The sequence below is a fragment of the Salvelinus fontinalis genome, chromosome 5, assembly GCF_029448725.1.
Source record: "Salvelinus fontinalis isolate EN_2023a chromosome 5, ASM2944872v1, whole genome shotgun sequence".
NCBI classification, from domain to species: domain Eukaryota; kingdom Metazoa; phylum Chordata; class Actinopteri; order Salmoniformes; family Salmonidae; genus Salvelinus; species Salvelinus fontinalis.
The window spans coordinates 25,164,245-25,179,788 of record NC_074669.1 but is presented as its reverse complement, the minus strand read 5'-3'; the positions used below and the strand labels follow the sequence as shown (position 1 = coordinate 25,179,788).

The 15,544-nt window shown below is 46.1% G+C and overlaps 1 protein-coding gene across 27 annotated transcripts in view; it reads left to right on the top strand.

The window, feature by feature from the left end:
• The window catches only part of fryl (furry homolog, like), an 87,784-nt gene that overhangs the window by 35,018 nt on the left and 37,222 nt on the right, over nucleotides 1-15,544 (top strand). For all 27 annotated transcript variants that reach the window (XM_055922987.1, XM_055922986.1, XM_055922975.1 and 24 more), the window contains 5 exons: nucleotides 8,292-8,494; nucleotides 10,055-10,108; nucleotides 11,392-11,531; nucleotides 11,701-11,797; nucleotides 12,561-12,640. In XM_055922987.1, coding sequence (XP_055778962.1) covers nucleotides 8,375-8,494; nucleotides 10,055-10,108; nucleotides 11,392-11,531; nucleotides 11,701-11,797; nucleotides 12,561-12,640 — 491 coding nt within the window. In that variant the 5' untranslated portion in view covers nucleotides 8,292-8,374. The remainder of the gene's footprint in view (nucleotides 1-8,291; nucleotides 8,495-10,054; nucleotides 10,109-11,391; nucleotides 11,532-11,700; nucleotides 11,798-12,560; nucleotides 12,641-15,544) is intronic.

Sequence of the window (15,544 nt, the reverse complement as noted above, 5' to 3'; positions counted from 1 at the left end):
GCATATTTCAACCCTGCAGGCGCGACACAAAACACAGACATAAAAATATAATTCATGCCTTACCTTTGACGAGCTTCTGTTGTTGGCACTCCAATATGTCCCATAAACATCACAAATGGTCCTTTTGCTCGATTTAATTCCGTCTATATACACTGCTCAAAATAATAAAGGGAACACTAAAATAACACATCCTAGATCTGAATGAATGAAATATTCTTATTAAATACTTTTTTCTTTACATAGTTGAATGTGCTGACCAACAAAATCACACAAATTATCAATGGAAATCAAATTTATCAGCCCATGGAGGTCTGGATTTGGAGTCGCACTCAAAATGAAAGTGGAAAACCACACTACAGGCTGATCCAACTTTGTAATGTCCTTAAAACAAGTAAAAAATGAGGCTCAGTAGTGTGTGTGGCCTCCACGTGCCTGTATGACCTCCCTACAATGCCTGGGCATGCTCCTGATGAGGTGGTGGATGGTCTCCTGAGGGATCTCCTCCCAGACCTGGACTAAAGCATCCGCCAACTCCTGGACAGTCTGTGGTGCAACGTGGCGTTGGTGGATGGAGCGAGACATGATGTCCCAGATGTGCTCAATTGGATTCAGGTCTGGGGAACGGGCGGGCCAGTCCATAGCATCAATGCCTTCCTCTTGCAGGAACTGCTGACACACTCCAGCCACATGAGGTCTAGCATTGTCTTGCATTAGGAGGAACCCAGGGCCAACCGCACCAGCATATGGTCTCACAAGGGGTCTGAGGATCTCATCTCGGTACCTAATGGCAGTCAGGCTACCTCTGGCGAGCACATGGAGGGCTGTGCAGCCCCCCAAAGAAATGCCACCCCACACCATGACTGACCCACCGCCAAACCGGTCATGCTGGAGGATGTTGCAGGCAGCAGAACGTTCTCCACGGCGTCTCCAGACTCTGTCACGTCTGTCACATGCTCAGTGTGAACCTGCTTTCATCTGTGAAGAGCACAGGGCGCCAGTGGCGAATTTGCCAATCTTGGTGTTCTCTGGCAAATGCCTAACGTCCTGCACGGTGTTGTGCTGTAAGCACAACCCCCACCTGTGGACGTCGGGCCCTCATACCACCCTCATGGAGTCTGTTTCTGACCGTTTGAGCAGACACATGCACATTTGTGGCCTGCTGGAGGTCATTTTGCAGGTCTCTGGCAGTGCTGCTCCTTGCACAAAGGCGGAGGTAGCGGTCCTGCTCCTGGGGTGTTGCCCTCCTACAGCCTCCTCCCCGTCTCCTGATGTACTGGCCTGTCTCCTGGTAGCGCCTCCATGCTCTGGACACTACGCTGACAAACACAGCAAACCTTCTTGCCACAGCTCGCATTGATGTGCCATCCTGGATGAGCTGCACTACCTGAGCCACTTGTGTGGGTTGTAGACTCCGTCTCATGCTACCACTAGAGTGAAAGCACCGGCAGCATTCATAAGTGACCAAAACATCAGCCAGGAAGCATAGGAACTGAGAAGTGGTCTGTGGTCACCACCTGCAGAACCACTCCTTTATTGGGGGTGTCTTGCTAATTGCCTATAATTTCCACCTGTTGTCTATTCCATTTGCACAACAGCATGTGAAATTTATTGTCAATCAGTGTTGCTTCCTAAGTGGACAGTTTGATTTCACAGAAGTGTAATTGACTTGGAGTTACATTGTGTTTAAGTGTTCCCTTTATTTTTTGAAGCACTGTATATCCAAAATGTCTAATTATTTGGCGCGTTTGATCCAGAAAAACACCGCTTCCAACTTGTGAAACGTGACTACAAAATATCTCAAAAGTTACCTGTAAACTTTGCCAAAACATTTCAAACTACTTTTGTAATGCAACGTTTTAGTTTTTTTAACATAAATAATCGATAAAATTGAAGACTGGATGATCTGTGTTCAATACAGGATTAAAACAAACTGTAGCTAGCTTTCTGGTTACGCGCCTCTAACAAACAGTACACAACAAGTGACCCTCGTTCAAATTGGCCGTTCTTCATTACACAAAGGAAAAAACCTCAAACAATTTCTAAAGACTGTTGACATCCAGTGGAAGCGGTAGGAACTGCAAGAAGGTCAATTAGAAATCTGGTTTCCCAATGAAAATCCATTGAAATGAGTGACCTCAACAACAAAAAAATCGGAATGGTTTGTCTTCGGGGTTTCGCCTTCTAAATAAGTTCTGTTATACTCACAGACATGATTCAAACAGTTTTAGAAACTTTAGTGTTTTCTATCCAAATCTACTAACAATATGCATATCTTATCTTCTGGGGATGAGTAGCTGGCAGTTGAATTTGGGTTTGCTTTTCATCCAAATGTGAAAATGCTGCCCCTTATCCTAGCGATGGATCATTTAAAACTTCTCATCTCCCAAAAACGTTTTGAATATATCTGTAAAATTATATTCTAGAAACTAAAGCTCTTCTCGGGCTTCCATGTCTTCTCCCTGGACCTCCTCAATGTCCACCTCTTGAACATCAGACTCTGAGGTCTCATCTTCACTGCCACTTTCCAACCTCGTTGACGATGGCTCGTTGTCAGGCTCAAAAAGCCTCTTTTTTTTTTGTGTTATTTTGTTTTGTTTTTATTTCGGAAAAAAAATTATCCCATTTTCCCCCCAATTTTCGTGGTATCCAATCGCTAGTAATTACTATCTTGTCTCATCGCTACAACTCCCGTACGGGCTCGGGAGAGACGAAGGTCGAAAGCCATGCGTCCTCCGAAGCGCAACCCAACCAAGCTGCACTGCTTCTTAACACAGCGCGCCTCCAACCCGGAAGCCAGCCGCACCAATGTGTCAGAGGAAACACCGTGTACCTGGCCTCCAACCCGGAAGCTGGGTTAGCGCGCACTTGGTTAGCGCGCACTGCGCCCGGCCCGCCACAGGAGTCGCTGGAGCGCGATGAGACAAGGATATCCCTACCGGCCAAACCCTTCCTAACCCGGACGACGCTATGCCAATTGTGCGCCGCCCCACGGACCTCCCGGTCGCGGCCGGCTGCGACAGAGCCTGGGCGCGAACCCGGAGACTCTGGTGGTGCAGATAGCACTGCGATGCAGTGCCCTAGACCACTGCGCCACCCGGGAGGCCCTAAAAGCCATAGGACTTGATTTCTGCACCAGGTGAGATGCATAGGCGAGATGCAGTAGATGATATCGAGTACAGTATATACATATGAGATGAGTAATGTAGGGTATGTAAACATTATATTAAGTGGCATTTTTTTAGTGGCTAGTGATACCTTTTTTACATAAATCTTTACATTATTAAAGTGGCTGGAGTTGAGTCGGTATATTGGCAGCAGCCACTCAATGTTACTGGTGGCTGTTTAACAGTCTGATGGCCTTGAAGCTTTTTTTCAGTCTCTCCGTCCCTGCTTTGATGCACCTGTACTGACCTCGTTTTCTGGATGATAGCGGGGTGAACAGGCAGTGGCTCGGGTGGTTGTTGTCCTTGATGATCTTTATGGCCTTCCTGTGACATCGGGTGGTGTAGGTGTCCTGGAGGGTAGGTAGTTTGCCCCCGGTGATGCGTTGTGCAGACCTCACTACCCTCTGGAGAGCCTTACGGTTGAGGGCGGAGCAGTTGCCGTACCAGGCGGTGATGGAGCCCGACAGGATGCTCTCGATTGTGCATCTGTAGAAGTTTGAGTGTTTTTGGTGACAAGCCGAATTTCTTCAGCCTCCTGAGGTTGCGCCTACTGCGCCTTCTTCACCCCGCTGTCTGTGTGGGTGGACCAATTCAGTTTGTCCGTGATGTGTACATCGGGGAACTTAACTTACTACCCTCTCCACTACTGTCGATGAGGATAGGGGCGTGCTCCCTCTGCTGTTTCCTGAAGTCCACGATCATCTCCTTTGTTTTGTTGAGTGTGAGGTTATTTTCCTGACACCACACTCCGAGGGCCCTCACCTCCTCCCTGTAGGCCATCTCATTGTTGTTGGTAATCAAGCCTACCACTGTAGTGTCGTCCGCAAACTTGATGATTGAGTTGGAGGCGTGCATGGCCACGCAGTCGTGGGTGAACAGGGAGTACAGGAGAGGGCTCAGAACGCACCCTTGTGGGGCCCCAGTGTTGAGGATCAGCGGGGTGGAGACGTTGTTACCTACCCTCACCACCTGGAGGCGGCCCGTCAGGAAGTCCAGTTCCCAGTTGCACAGGGCGGGGTCGAGACCCAGGGTTTCGAGCTTGATGACGAGTTTGGAGGGTACTATGGTGTTAAATGCTGAGCTTTAGTCGATGAACAGTATTCTCACATAGGTATTCCTCTTGTCCAGATGGGTTATGGCATTGTGGTTGCGATTGCGTCGTCTGTGGACCTATTGGGGCGGTAAACAAATTGGAGTAGGTCTAGGGTGTCAGGTAGGGTGGAGGTGATATGGTCCTTGACTAGTCTCTCAAAGCACTTCATGATGATGGAAGTGAGTGCTATGGGGCGGTAGTTGTTTAGCTCGGTTGGATTTCTTGGGAACAGGAACAATGGTGGCCTTCTTGAAGCATGTGGGAACAGCAGACTGGGATAAGGATTGATTGAATATGTCCGTAAACACACCAGCCAGCTGGTCTGCGCATGCTCTGAGGACGCGGCTGGGGATGCCGTCTGGGCCTGCAGCCTTGCGAGGGTTAACAAGTTTAAATGTTTTACTCACGTCGGCTGCAGTGAAGGAGAGTCCGCAGGTTTTGGTAGCGGGCCGTGTCAGTGGCACTGTATTGTCCTCAAAGCGAGCAAAAAAGTAATTTAGTCTGTCTGGGAGCAAGACATCCTGGTCCGCGACGGGGCTGACTTTCTCTTTGAAATCTGTGATTGACTGTAGACCCTGCCACATACCTCTTGTGTCTGAGTTGTTGAATTGTGACACTACTTTGTCTCTATACTGACGCTTATCTTGTTTGATTGCCTTGCGGAGGGAATAGCTACACTGTTTGTATTCGGTCATGTTTCTGGTCACCTTGCCCTGATTTAAAAGCAGTGGTTCACGCTTTCAGTTTCGCGTGGATGCTGCCATCAATCCACGGTTTCTGGTTTGGGAATGTTTTAATAGTCGCAGTGGGTACGACATCGCCGATGCACTTGCTAATAAACTCGCTCACCGAATTAGCGTATTCATCAATGTTGTTGGTTGACGCAATGCGGAACATATCCCAGTCCACGTGATCAAAGCAATCTTGAAGCGTGGAATCAGATTGGTCGGACCAGCATTGAACAGACCTGAGCGCCGGAGCTTCCTGTTTTAGTTTGTCTGTAGGCGGGGAGCAACAAAAAGTCGTGGTCAGCTTTTCCGAAAGGAAGGTGGGGGAGGGCCTTATATGCGTCGCGGAAGTTAGAATAACAATGATCCAGGGTTTTGCCAGCCCTGGTAGCACAATCGATATGCTGATAGAATTTATGGAGTCTTGTTTTCAGATTAGCCTTGTTAAAATTCCCAGCTACAATAAATGCAGCCTCGGGATATGTGGTTTCCAGTTTACATAGAGTCAAATGAAGTTCATTCAGGGCCTCTTCTCTTGGTAGATAATGCGGTCGACATTTGATGGTGAGGTATTCTAAGTCAGTTGAACAGAAGGACTTGCGTTCCTGTATGTTGTTATGATCACACCGCGTCTCGTTAATCATAAGGCATACCCCCCCCCCCGCCCCTCTTCTTACCTGGGTGTATGCTGCATCGTGTATGGGCTTCAGGCAGAAGTCTTCACGCTTTTTTATGTATTTCAGAACTGCAGTTTCCTCTGCTTGGAGCAACAGTGAAGTGGGCAGGGCACTACACATTTCTTCTCTAACATCTGCAAGCAGAGTCTGAACAGCAGACATGATGGCATTGTCTCCCTCAATCCGTGCAATGGCTACTGCTATAGGTTTCAGGCTGCTTACCACTCTCTCCCAAAATACATCATCCAGGAGGAAATGGTTCTGTATGTGAAGGGTCATCAAGTTATAGCAGCAATCTACCTCACCAAGCAAAGTGAGAAGAATAAGAGCACCACATTGAAGCTGTCAGTGAAATGCATCTAAAATATGTGTGAAGATAATGTGTCTTGAGTATAATTAAAAATGTTGAGACAAGAAGGGCAGGGGTGTGTGGCGAAGATATAGACACGTTTATCTCTAGATTGGCTCAGCTGTCTCCTGACAATTCTTGCACTTTCATTGTGTGAATGTTTTGCCCTTTTGATTCATTTATTTTTTATTCACCATTTACATATGACACCAGTATTAAATGTACTGTTAATCCCCGTCATTTGGTTACATACATTTCTGTTAATGCGTGTATTAATTAGTCATTTAGCATTCTCATTCTTGGAGTGGAAACGTTGTTTGCGGAGTCCACAAATTGCTACAATTGTGAAACAAGTTTTGGTTTATTTCATAACCATCATTTAAGAGATTTGTCCATTTGTTGATTACTAACATTGAGCACTTCAAAGAAAAGACCATGAGAATATCTGGTGTCTCTGGCCTGCTGCATAGAAATGTAGGAAAGTTTTTTTTTTTTTACATCCATTACGAATTATAATACATCCATTACAAATTATAATATATTAACTGTAGTTCCTCACATTAAACTCTTTACAACAATCTCCCCCTAGATAATCACCAATCCTCCGTGTGTGAGCGTTTCACTACACCCGCTATGACATCTGCTAAGGAGATCTATGTGATCAATAACATTTGAATTATAAAATCATTGCCTCTACATTTCCATGGTCAGATTGTGCCTATAGGCTACTTTGTAGCAAGGTACGACATGCCTCATATGAAATAAAACGTTTTAGGTTTCAAACAATTAAGTATTTTCAAAGTGCATACTGCCTCCAGCTCACATTGTAAAGTGGTCGGTTACTCGCTTGATAGCCTGTTGCCTGCAGTTGAGTGGTGAATGGGAGGCGTGCTTCAAATTCCAGTTGAGAAACAAAACTAATTTTAACGTTGCATTTAAAATTGTCGCGCAATGACAGGTTTTATAAAAGCAGATTTATTTATTTTTTTCCTCCAGTGGCAACCAGCTGAGGAGCTGCAGGAGAAATCCAGCTCAAATTAGGCTCTGGATGCTGTGCGTGTCTGATAGTTGTTGGATAAATAAGATACAATGACTAACGAAAATACACAGGCCAATTTTTTTTATTCCACTAAATTATGCACACTTTACCTATAGACTGATAAGTATGACTGTCAAATGTATTTACTTCAATAAAAAGCATTATTTTGCAATGGATTTTTTTTTGGTTCCCTGTCATTTTGGCAGGCAGGTTTATCGGCCTTTCACTTTTTTGACAAACGGAAACCCTGGTACCAACCAGCCCTCACATAAGGGTGCACATTCACACACTCCTGAGTTTAGTTTCCATCCTGACCCCTCTAGGAACGTGTTACAGGAAGCTTGTCTAAATATTGAGCGCTTCTGTGCACAGTTTGTCAAGTTTTTCACTCCAATCTGCTGGGTTCTTTGATACTCCTATTTACATAACTGTGTCTGTGCAATGGGGGGGGGGGGTGAATCTGTGTTAACTTCTCATGCGCTTACACGGAGTGTACAAAACATTAAGAACAAGAGACCTGACCAGGTGAAAACTATGATCTCTTGTTGAATCCACTCCAATCAGTGTAGATGAAGGGGGTTAAAGAATGATTTTTAAGCCTTGAGACATGAATTTTGTATGTCTGCCATTCAGAGGGTGAATGGGCAAGACAAAATATTTAAGTGCCTCTGAACAGGGTATGGTAGCAGGTGCCAGGCGCTCTGGTTTGTGTCAAGAACTGCAACGCTGATATGTTTCACCTCCAACAGTTTCCTGTGTGTATCAAGAATGGTCCACCACCCAAAGAACATCCAGCTAACATCCAGCACGCGCAACTCAATATTAGGAAGGCCTTATTTATGTTTGTAGACTGTTTCTTGTTGGTCAGCTCATTTGGGTTTGATTTGCTGTAGTCCAGTGAGGCCAGAGACCAATGCTACATCCCTTTTACCCAACATTGAATGTGTGCTGTCCTCATAGCCTGCAGTTAGTTGGGTGATGGTAAACCTTTCTAGTGAAATCAAGCAACCAATAGGTTATAGGCTAATCAAATGTGTATAATTTTTTGTTGTCTTCCACTGAGCACCCACTGGCATATTAGGATAGATCCTCTGTGTGTGTTTAGGTTGATATTGAGGTTCCTTCTCTCTTTCATCTCTCCACTGTTCTCTCTCTGTTTGGATTAAAGCTGACTCCTGACCTCCAGTCATGTGATGGTGTTCACGCAGTGTCTCTGACCTGTCCCCTCTCTCTCCCTCCAGCTTCGGCCCCAGTCAACAGTGTGAGTAGACGCCGCGCCCCCTCCGTGGCCCCCCTGTCGTGGGAGAAGCGAAACGCCGCCGCCATGTCGAGCATCACCATTGACCCCGAGCTCAAGCCCGGGGAGTTTGTCATCAAGAGTCTGTTGGCTGAGTTTGCTGTGCTGGCTGAGAAGAAGATTGAGGTGGTGATGGCTGAACCGCTGGTGAGTTGCTGTGATCTGAGAGCGAGGAAGTAAGGCCACATTTCAAATCAACCCCTAGCCCTGACTCCTAGGCACTAGGCAAGAATTGGATAGGTGAAGCAATAATTAAAAGTTAGTTTATCTTACCCCTTTTGTCCCCAATTTCGTGATATCCAATTGTAGTTAGTCTTGTCCCATCGCTGCAACTCCCTTATGGACTCGGCAGAGGCGATGGTCAAGAGCCATGCGTCCTCCGAAACACGACCTTGCCAAGCTGCACTGCTTCTTGGCACTGCTCGCTTAACCTGGAAGCCAGCCGCACCAATGTGTCAGAGGAAACATCGTCCAGCTAGTGACTGAAGTCCGCTTGCAGGTGGCCAGCCCGCCACGAGTCGCTAGAGCGCGATGGGACAAGGAAATCCCGGCCGGCCAAACCCTCCCCTAACCCGGGTGATGCTGGGCCAATTGTGCGCTGCCTCATGGGTCTCCCGGTCACAGCCGGCTTTGAGACAGCCTGGGATTGAACCCAGGTCTGTAGTGACTCTTCAAGCAATGCAGTGCTTTAGACAGCTGCGCCACTCAGGATGCCCATTGAAACAATATTCTGATCGATATTGCAATGTGCTTTTACCTTTCAGATCTACATAGTTCCCCTATTTGTAGTGGCTAGCCTAACTGTTTATTTGGAATTAAGCAAAACTTTTAAGGCTATTCTCACTAGCCGTTAATCAGGCTGTGTCCTTAGTTCCTGCTACAGAGCAGTACTTGGCTAAGGGCCAAAGAGGTTAAATGTCATTTTTCTAGTGACTGCTTAATGTTCAGTCTGTAAACAGACACATCCTTAAATTTGGAGGGGTTTATGTGTGTGATTTCTTCCTCTGTGTGTGTGAACATCTAGAGTATGAGAAATGAGGCACATTCCAATGTGCTTTCCCAGAATTGAAGCAATAACATTTTTCTAGGAATCTTGAGCTTTTTCTACCCGGATATCGAGACTGTGGGAGGTGTGATCCCATGCCTTAGCTAGGGGCTGGGAGGTGTGTGTGTTGGACACTCGACTATTCTCTCATTTTAGCTCTATTCATGTCTCTATTCATTTACCCGAGTGCTTCCCTCGTTCTGCTGCCATCCGGGCTGCCGGGCACTTCAATCTGGCACGTGAGACATAAAAAGAAACATTATTTATATAGATATAGATATATAGATATACTTGAAATTGGGGAGATTATTTTTTATTTTTTTTTGTGGTATCCAATTATCCCATCGTTGCAATTCCGGTATGGACTCGGGAGAGGCGACGGTCGAAAGCCGTGCGTCTTCCGAAACACGACCCAGCCAAGCCGCACTGCTTCTTGACACAATGCCCGCTTAACCCGGAAGCCAGCCGCACCAATGTGTCGGAGGAAACATCGTACACCTGGCGACCGTGTCAGCGCACATTATCTCATCTCCTGTTTCACCTGGCCCCACATCCAGGGGTCTGCTGGTTTTAGTGACATAGGGGTCCTATTATGTTAGGAATCCATATTTGTCTTTTGTGAACTTGACTGACAGCCCTGTTTCTGTCTTTCTCTCCCTCAGGAGAAACTGTTGTCGCGATCTCTCCAAAGAGGGGAAGATGCGCAATTTGATCAGGTGAGTTCTAGTGTGTGTGCATGCTTGCACACTGCACATGCGTTGTTATATACTCTATCCCTCCCCCACCCTCCCATCCATACAGTAGTTGAATTCTCCAGCTCCACCCAATCAATCCCCACTCAGTGCCCCATGCATCCCTCATCTCCAACTGGTGCCTGCAGAACTCTGAACAATGGAGCTGCTGCGGAGTGCTTTGTTCAGCACAACACAAAGTCAATGAGGATATGGCGCTATAGATCCAGCTGCCTCCATTGTGACTGGGAGAGGGGGCATACAGGGAGTGGGAGAGAGTGGGCACAGAGGGAAAGCGGGAGCAGAATCGCTGTGTCATCCTCCGCAGTAAATCAGTGTCGGGCGCTGGAGTGTGTCCGCCTGGCGCCTGGAGGGCGCAGAGAGCAGTTGCATAACTCTCCCTCCCAGCATCCATCATCCAGCACCCTCAGCACACTGCCCCTCACAACATGCACTGACATGCACTTAATTCAGGCACGTGCCATTCATTGTGCGGAAAGGTACGATTACTCGGCCCAGCTGCATATTGCCTGACTGTAAACACTACACACTTGACATGCATAGGACTATGATTGCTCTGGTGCTTGTTGTAGAAGAACTGAGGATAATGTACTGTAAACCACGTACATTTCTTGCTAGCATTATGGCTCTATACCCTTACCATTTTGTCTACAAAGATGTTGATGAAAGATCCATAGTATGAGGTTGCAATTCACCTCCATTCATTTAACATATTTGATCTGATGATCAAAGTGCTGAGGAGGTATTTCAACCAGAGCCTGTTTGTTGGTCGGGCGTGACGTACTCGCTGTAGGCCCACTGCAGAGCCCTGTGCTGTGGCGGCTGCAGAGCCAGCTAGCCGCTCAATAGGATAGGACCTCACTGTGCTCGATACGTCAGCAAACACCGCACTCACAATCCCAGTCGATACGTCCTGTTCTCTACTGTATGTCACCCAGTAATTACGTCATCTCCCCGCAATCTCCCTCCACTTCTCTCTTTCTAGATATCCCTTTCCCTGCATCCTCCTTTCTCCTCATCTCAACTTAGTGGAGCCTTTTCTCTGTGGCGGTAGAATGGGCTGTCTACATAAAATATAGCGCCTCTGTCTGTGTGTAATGATGTGTGTAATATTGTCGATGAAGGTGTCTGTTCCTGTGAAGATGTTTGTATTTATGTATTTAACTTTTTTTTGTACATTCTCATCTGGTAAGCTATAATAACGTGTGTCGACTCTATTGTGAAGCGTCTGCGTGCTTTTCTCACAGTTAATAAGCTCTATGAGCTCCATAGCGGAACACTGTTTGCCCTCCCTGCTTCGCACACTGTTTGACTGGTACCGGCGGCAGAGTGGCACCGAGGATGAGTCCTATGAGTACAGGCCTCGCTCCAGCACCAAGTCCAAAGGGTACGATACTCCTGTTATCTGCTCATCCCTCTCTTCTGTCCTCCCCTCACTTCCCGCTCCTGAACAATCAACCTGTTTCTGGTAAGTGTGTTTAGTGTTATTCAGTCCGTCATAACCCTTTCCCTCTCTCTCCCTCTCTCTCTTGATCTATCACCCTCCCTCCCCATAGGGATGAACAGCATCGGGATAAAGACTACCTATTGGAGCGGAGGGATTTAGCCATAGATTTCATTTTCTGTTTAGTTTCAGTAGAAGTTTTAAAACAGGTAAGTCCTGTTTAACTTTACTTCTGTTTGTTTGTCTGTGCTGTTAGTCCTCTCCCAGCCTCCCAAGTGGCGCAACGGTCTAAGGCACTGCATCGCAGCGCTTGAGGCGCCATTAGACCCGGGTTCGATCCCAGGCTGTGTCACAACTGGCCGTGACCGGGAGTTCCCATTGGGCGTTGCAAAATTGGCCTGCGTCGTCCGGGTTAGGGGAGGGTTTGGCCGGGGGGGCTTTACTTGGCTCATCGCGCTCTAACGACTCCTTGTGCCGGGCACCTGCAAGCTGACTTCAGTCGTCAGTTGAGCGGTTTTTCCTCCGACACATTGGTGCGCTGGCTTCCGGGTTAAGCGGGCGGATGTTAAGAATCGCAATTTGGCGGGTCATGTTTTGAAGTACACATGACTCGACCTTCGCCTCTCCTTAGCTTCTCCTGGGGAGTTGCAGTGATGAGACGAGATCGCTATCACGAAATTGGGGAGAAAAAGGGGGTATAAAAATAAATAAGAGTCCTCTCCCTTAATGTGGTCAATGCAATGTCAGCATACCGAGCTGTCATCCTAAACTACACCATCTAGACCGACAGCAGACTAACCGAATCCAAACCACACTCTCTTAGACCATCAACAAGCCCTGACTGAGCATAGAGCTTGGTTGTCCTTGGCTACAACAGGGAGGAGAATGAATGTTAGCAAAGAGAGACGGAGACAGCATGAAGGGAGTATCAATGTGCCTATTATGACTGGTGATTTAATGTTTGCGTCACAGATTCCTCTTCATCCCGTGCCAGACGCTTTAGTACATGAAGTTCTGAACCTGGCATTCAAGCACTTTAAACACAAAGAGGGGTAAGTGTAAACGACACACACACACACACACACACACACACACACACACACTAGACCTGGGATGACTGTAGTTTTAACTTTCCTTTGTGATAAATTCAGGGGAACAAATAGTTACATAGGAAGTGACTACAGCAATTTGAATACAGATCTGAGAAAGCAAGTACTTTTTAATATTTGAATACTGATCTCAGGAAGTGGTTGCTTTTTTTGTGTGTTTTTTTTAAACTATTGGATTGGCTGTCTTCAGCTAATGGCAGGGCTGTATGGAACTGTATGTTGAGGATAGAAATGGAATGATTTGTGCGAACACAATCTCCTGTACTATTCCAGTATATCGGACTTTGATCTACACATATTTGATACTTTGATCTACAGAATACATTTCTATCTGAAAATTCAGGATATGTCCATTCTCCTGAATGTCCATTGCCCCAGGTTTACATTATCACGTCAAGCCAATTATATTTTGTGGATGGAAGAATAAATAAGTTGTGACGCTCAACTATTATATGACTCTCTTTCAACATGCCACTGAAAAGGTTAAAAGCTGCAATTCATTTGATGATACCTGAAAATATTGTAGAGTAATTCAAAGCCATTTGGAAACAGCAAGTTGAACCTCTTTGACGAGCCGAGGGTAAGTGTTGTTGTTTCAAGCACACACACACTACCATCTTTAAAGGGATAGTTTACTCGGAATACAAAGTAACATGATTTCCCACCGAACTCTGCTGTAGTTGATTCAAGAAGGCCATTTTGGGATATTTAGGTTCCTTCCGACACTTAATAGAAATATATTTTATTACTGTGAGCATTCTCCTAAACGTTTAACATTAAACTGTTCTTGTGCCTGTGTAATAAAACTGTAATTACTTTTGGCGCAGCATTTTATTAGCGAGTTATATAATACGTCCGTAGGAGCATTTTAATTGCGTTTTTATTTTAATTGTTTTTCTAACTACTGTACACAAGGAAGTTTCAAATTTTAATGTCACATGCACAAGTATAGTGATATGCCTTTCTTGTAAGCGCTAAACCTACAAATGCAGTAATCAATATCAATGTAATACTGAAAGTAACATGGTAGAACAAAAACACACGATATAGAAATAAGAACACAAACATACTATACACAGCATTCTACTATATAGGTGTATGCAGAGTCAGCTCCAGTACAATATTTACAATGTGCAGGTATACCGGATTGATAGAGCTGGATCTGTATAGGGGTAAGGTGACTAGGCATCAGGATGCTAAACAGATGATAAACAGAGTAGCAGCAGCTTATAGGATGATTGTATGTGCGTGTGTAGAGTCAGGAAAGACATGCGTGCATACGTGTGTGTGCAAATTGTGGAGTGGGCGTTTTGTATGTGAGGAGTATCGTTGTGCGTGGTATGTAAGGCCCTGTGAGTGCATGGAGACGGTGCAAAAATATGAATAAAATATGAAGGTCAACTCCGATAGCTAACAGAATGGCTACACAGACTATTTAGCAGTCTTATGGCTAGGGGATAGAAGCTGTTCAGGAGCCTGTTGGTGTCAGACTTGATGCACCGATAGTGCTTGCTGTGCAGAAGCAGAGAGAACATTCTATGGGTGAGTAGTTGGAGTCTTGAACGATTTTCTGGGCCTTCGTTTCAAAACACCTGATGTAGAGGTCCTGGATGACAGGGAGCTCTGTCCCAGTGATGTTAATGGGCTGTCCCATTTTGAGGATTTGAGGGCATGCCAAACCTTTTCAACCTCCTGAGGGAGAAGAGGCGCTGTCGCACCTTAACTGTGTATGACCATATTAAGTTCCTGCTGATTTGGACACTGAGGAGATTTATGTTCTTGACCGACTTCACTACAGCCCCGTGGATGGGGACGTGCCTGCCCCCCTCCTTGGTCTTAGTGACTTTGAGGGAGAGGTTGTTTCAGCCCTACACTGCCAGGTCACTGACCACCTACCTGTAGGCTGTCTCATCGTGACCGGTCATCAGGCCTACCACCGTCGTGTCCTCAGCAAACTTGATGGTGTTGGAGTTGTGGGTGAACAGGGAGTACTGGAGGGGGCTGAGCACACACCGATGTGGGGCCCCCGTGTTGAGGGTCAGCGTGGCGGAAGTGACGTTGCCTACCCTCACCACCTGGGGTCGGCACGTCAGGAAGTCCAGGATCCAGTTACAGAGCGAAGTGTTCAGACCCAGGGTCCTAAGCTTGGTGACAAGCTTGGAGGGGACAATGGTGTTGAATGCTGAGCTGTAGTCAATGAATAGAATTCTCACGTACAGTAGGTAATCATCTTATCTAAGTGGGTGAGGGCGCAATTGAGATTGCGTCGTCTGTGGAACTGTTGGGGCGGTCTAAAAATTGTAGTGGGTCTAAACTGTCTGGCACTATGATGTTGGCGTGTGCCATAACCAGCCTCTCAAAGCACTTCATGACTACAGATGTGAGTGCTACAAGGAGGTAGTCATTGTGGCATGAAGCTGTCGAGTTCTTGGGAACAGGCATGATGGTGTTTATCTTAAAACGTGGGGATTCCAGACTGGGACAAGGAGAGATTGAACATTAGCGTTAATATACCTGCCAGCTGTTCTGCGCGTTCTCAGAGAATGCGCCCTGGAATGCTACCAAGTGACTGTTCCTTATTCCATGTAATAACTCCATTATTATGCAATTATGTAACAACTTTGCTATGGTAATAATCACAAAGTTATAAAGAACTTGATGTCAAGTATTACTCTATTACCTGTCTCACTCATTATGAAAATATATTTGTTAGTCATTTTGAAGCTGCAAAAGTGGTCTACTCTAATGTTGAGGTGATTTAATGCCCCTCGTGTTTAGTTCTAGACTAAATAGGCTGTATAAAGATTTATATCTAAGAGCCCTTAACCATGTTCTTATGATCCTTTT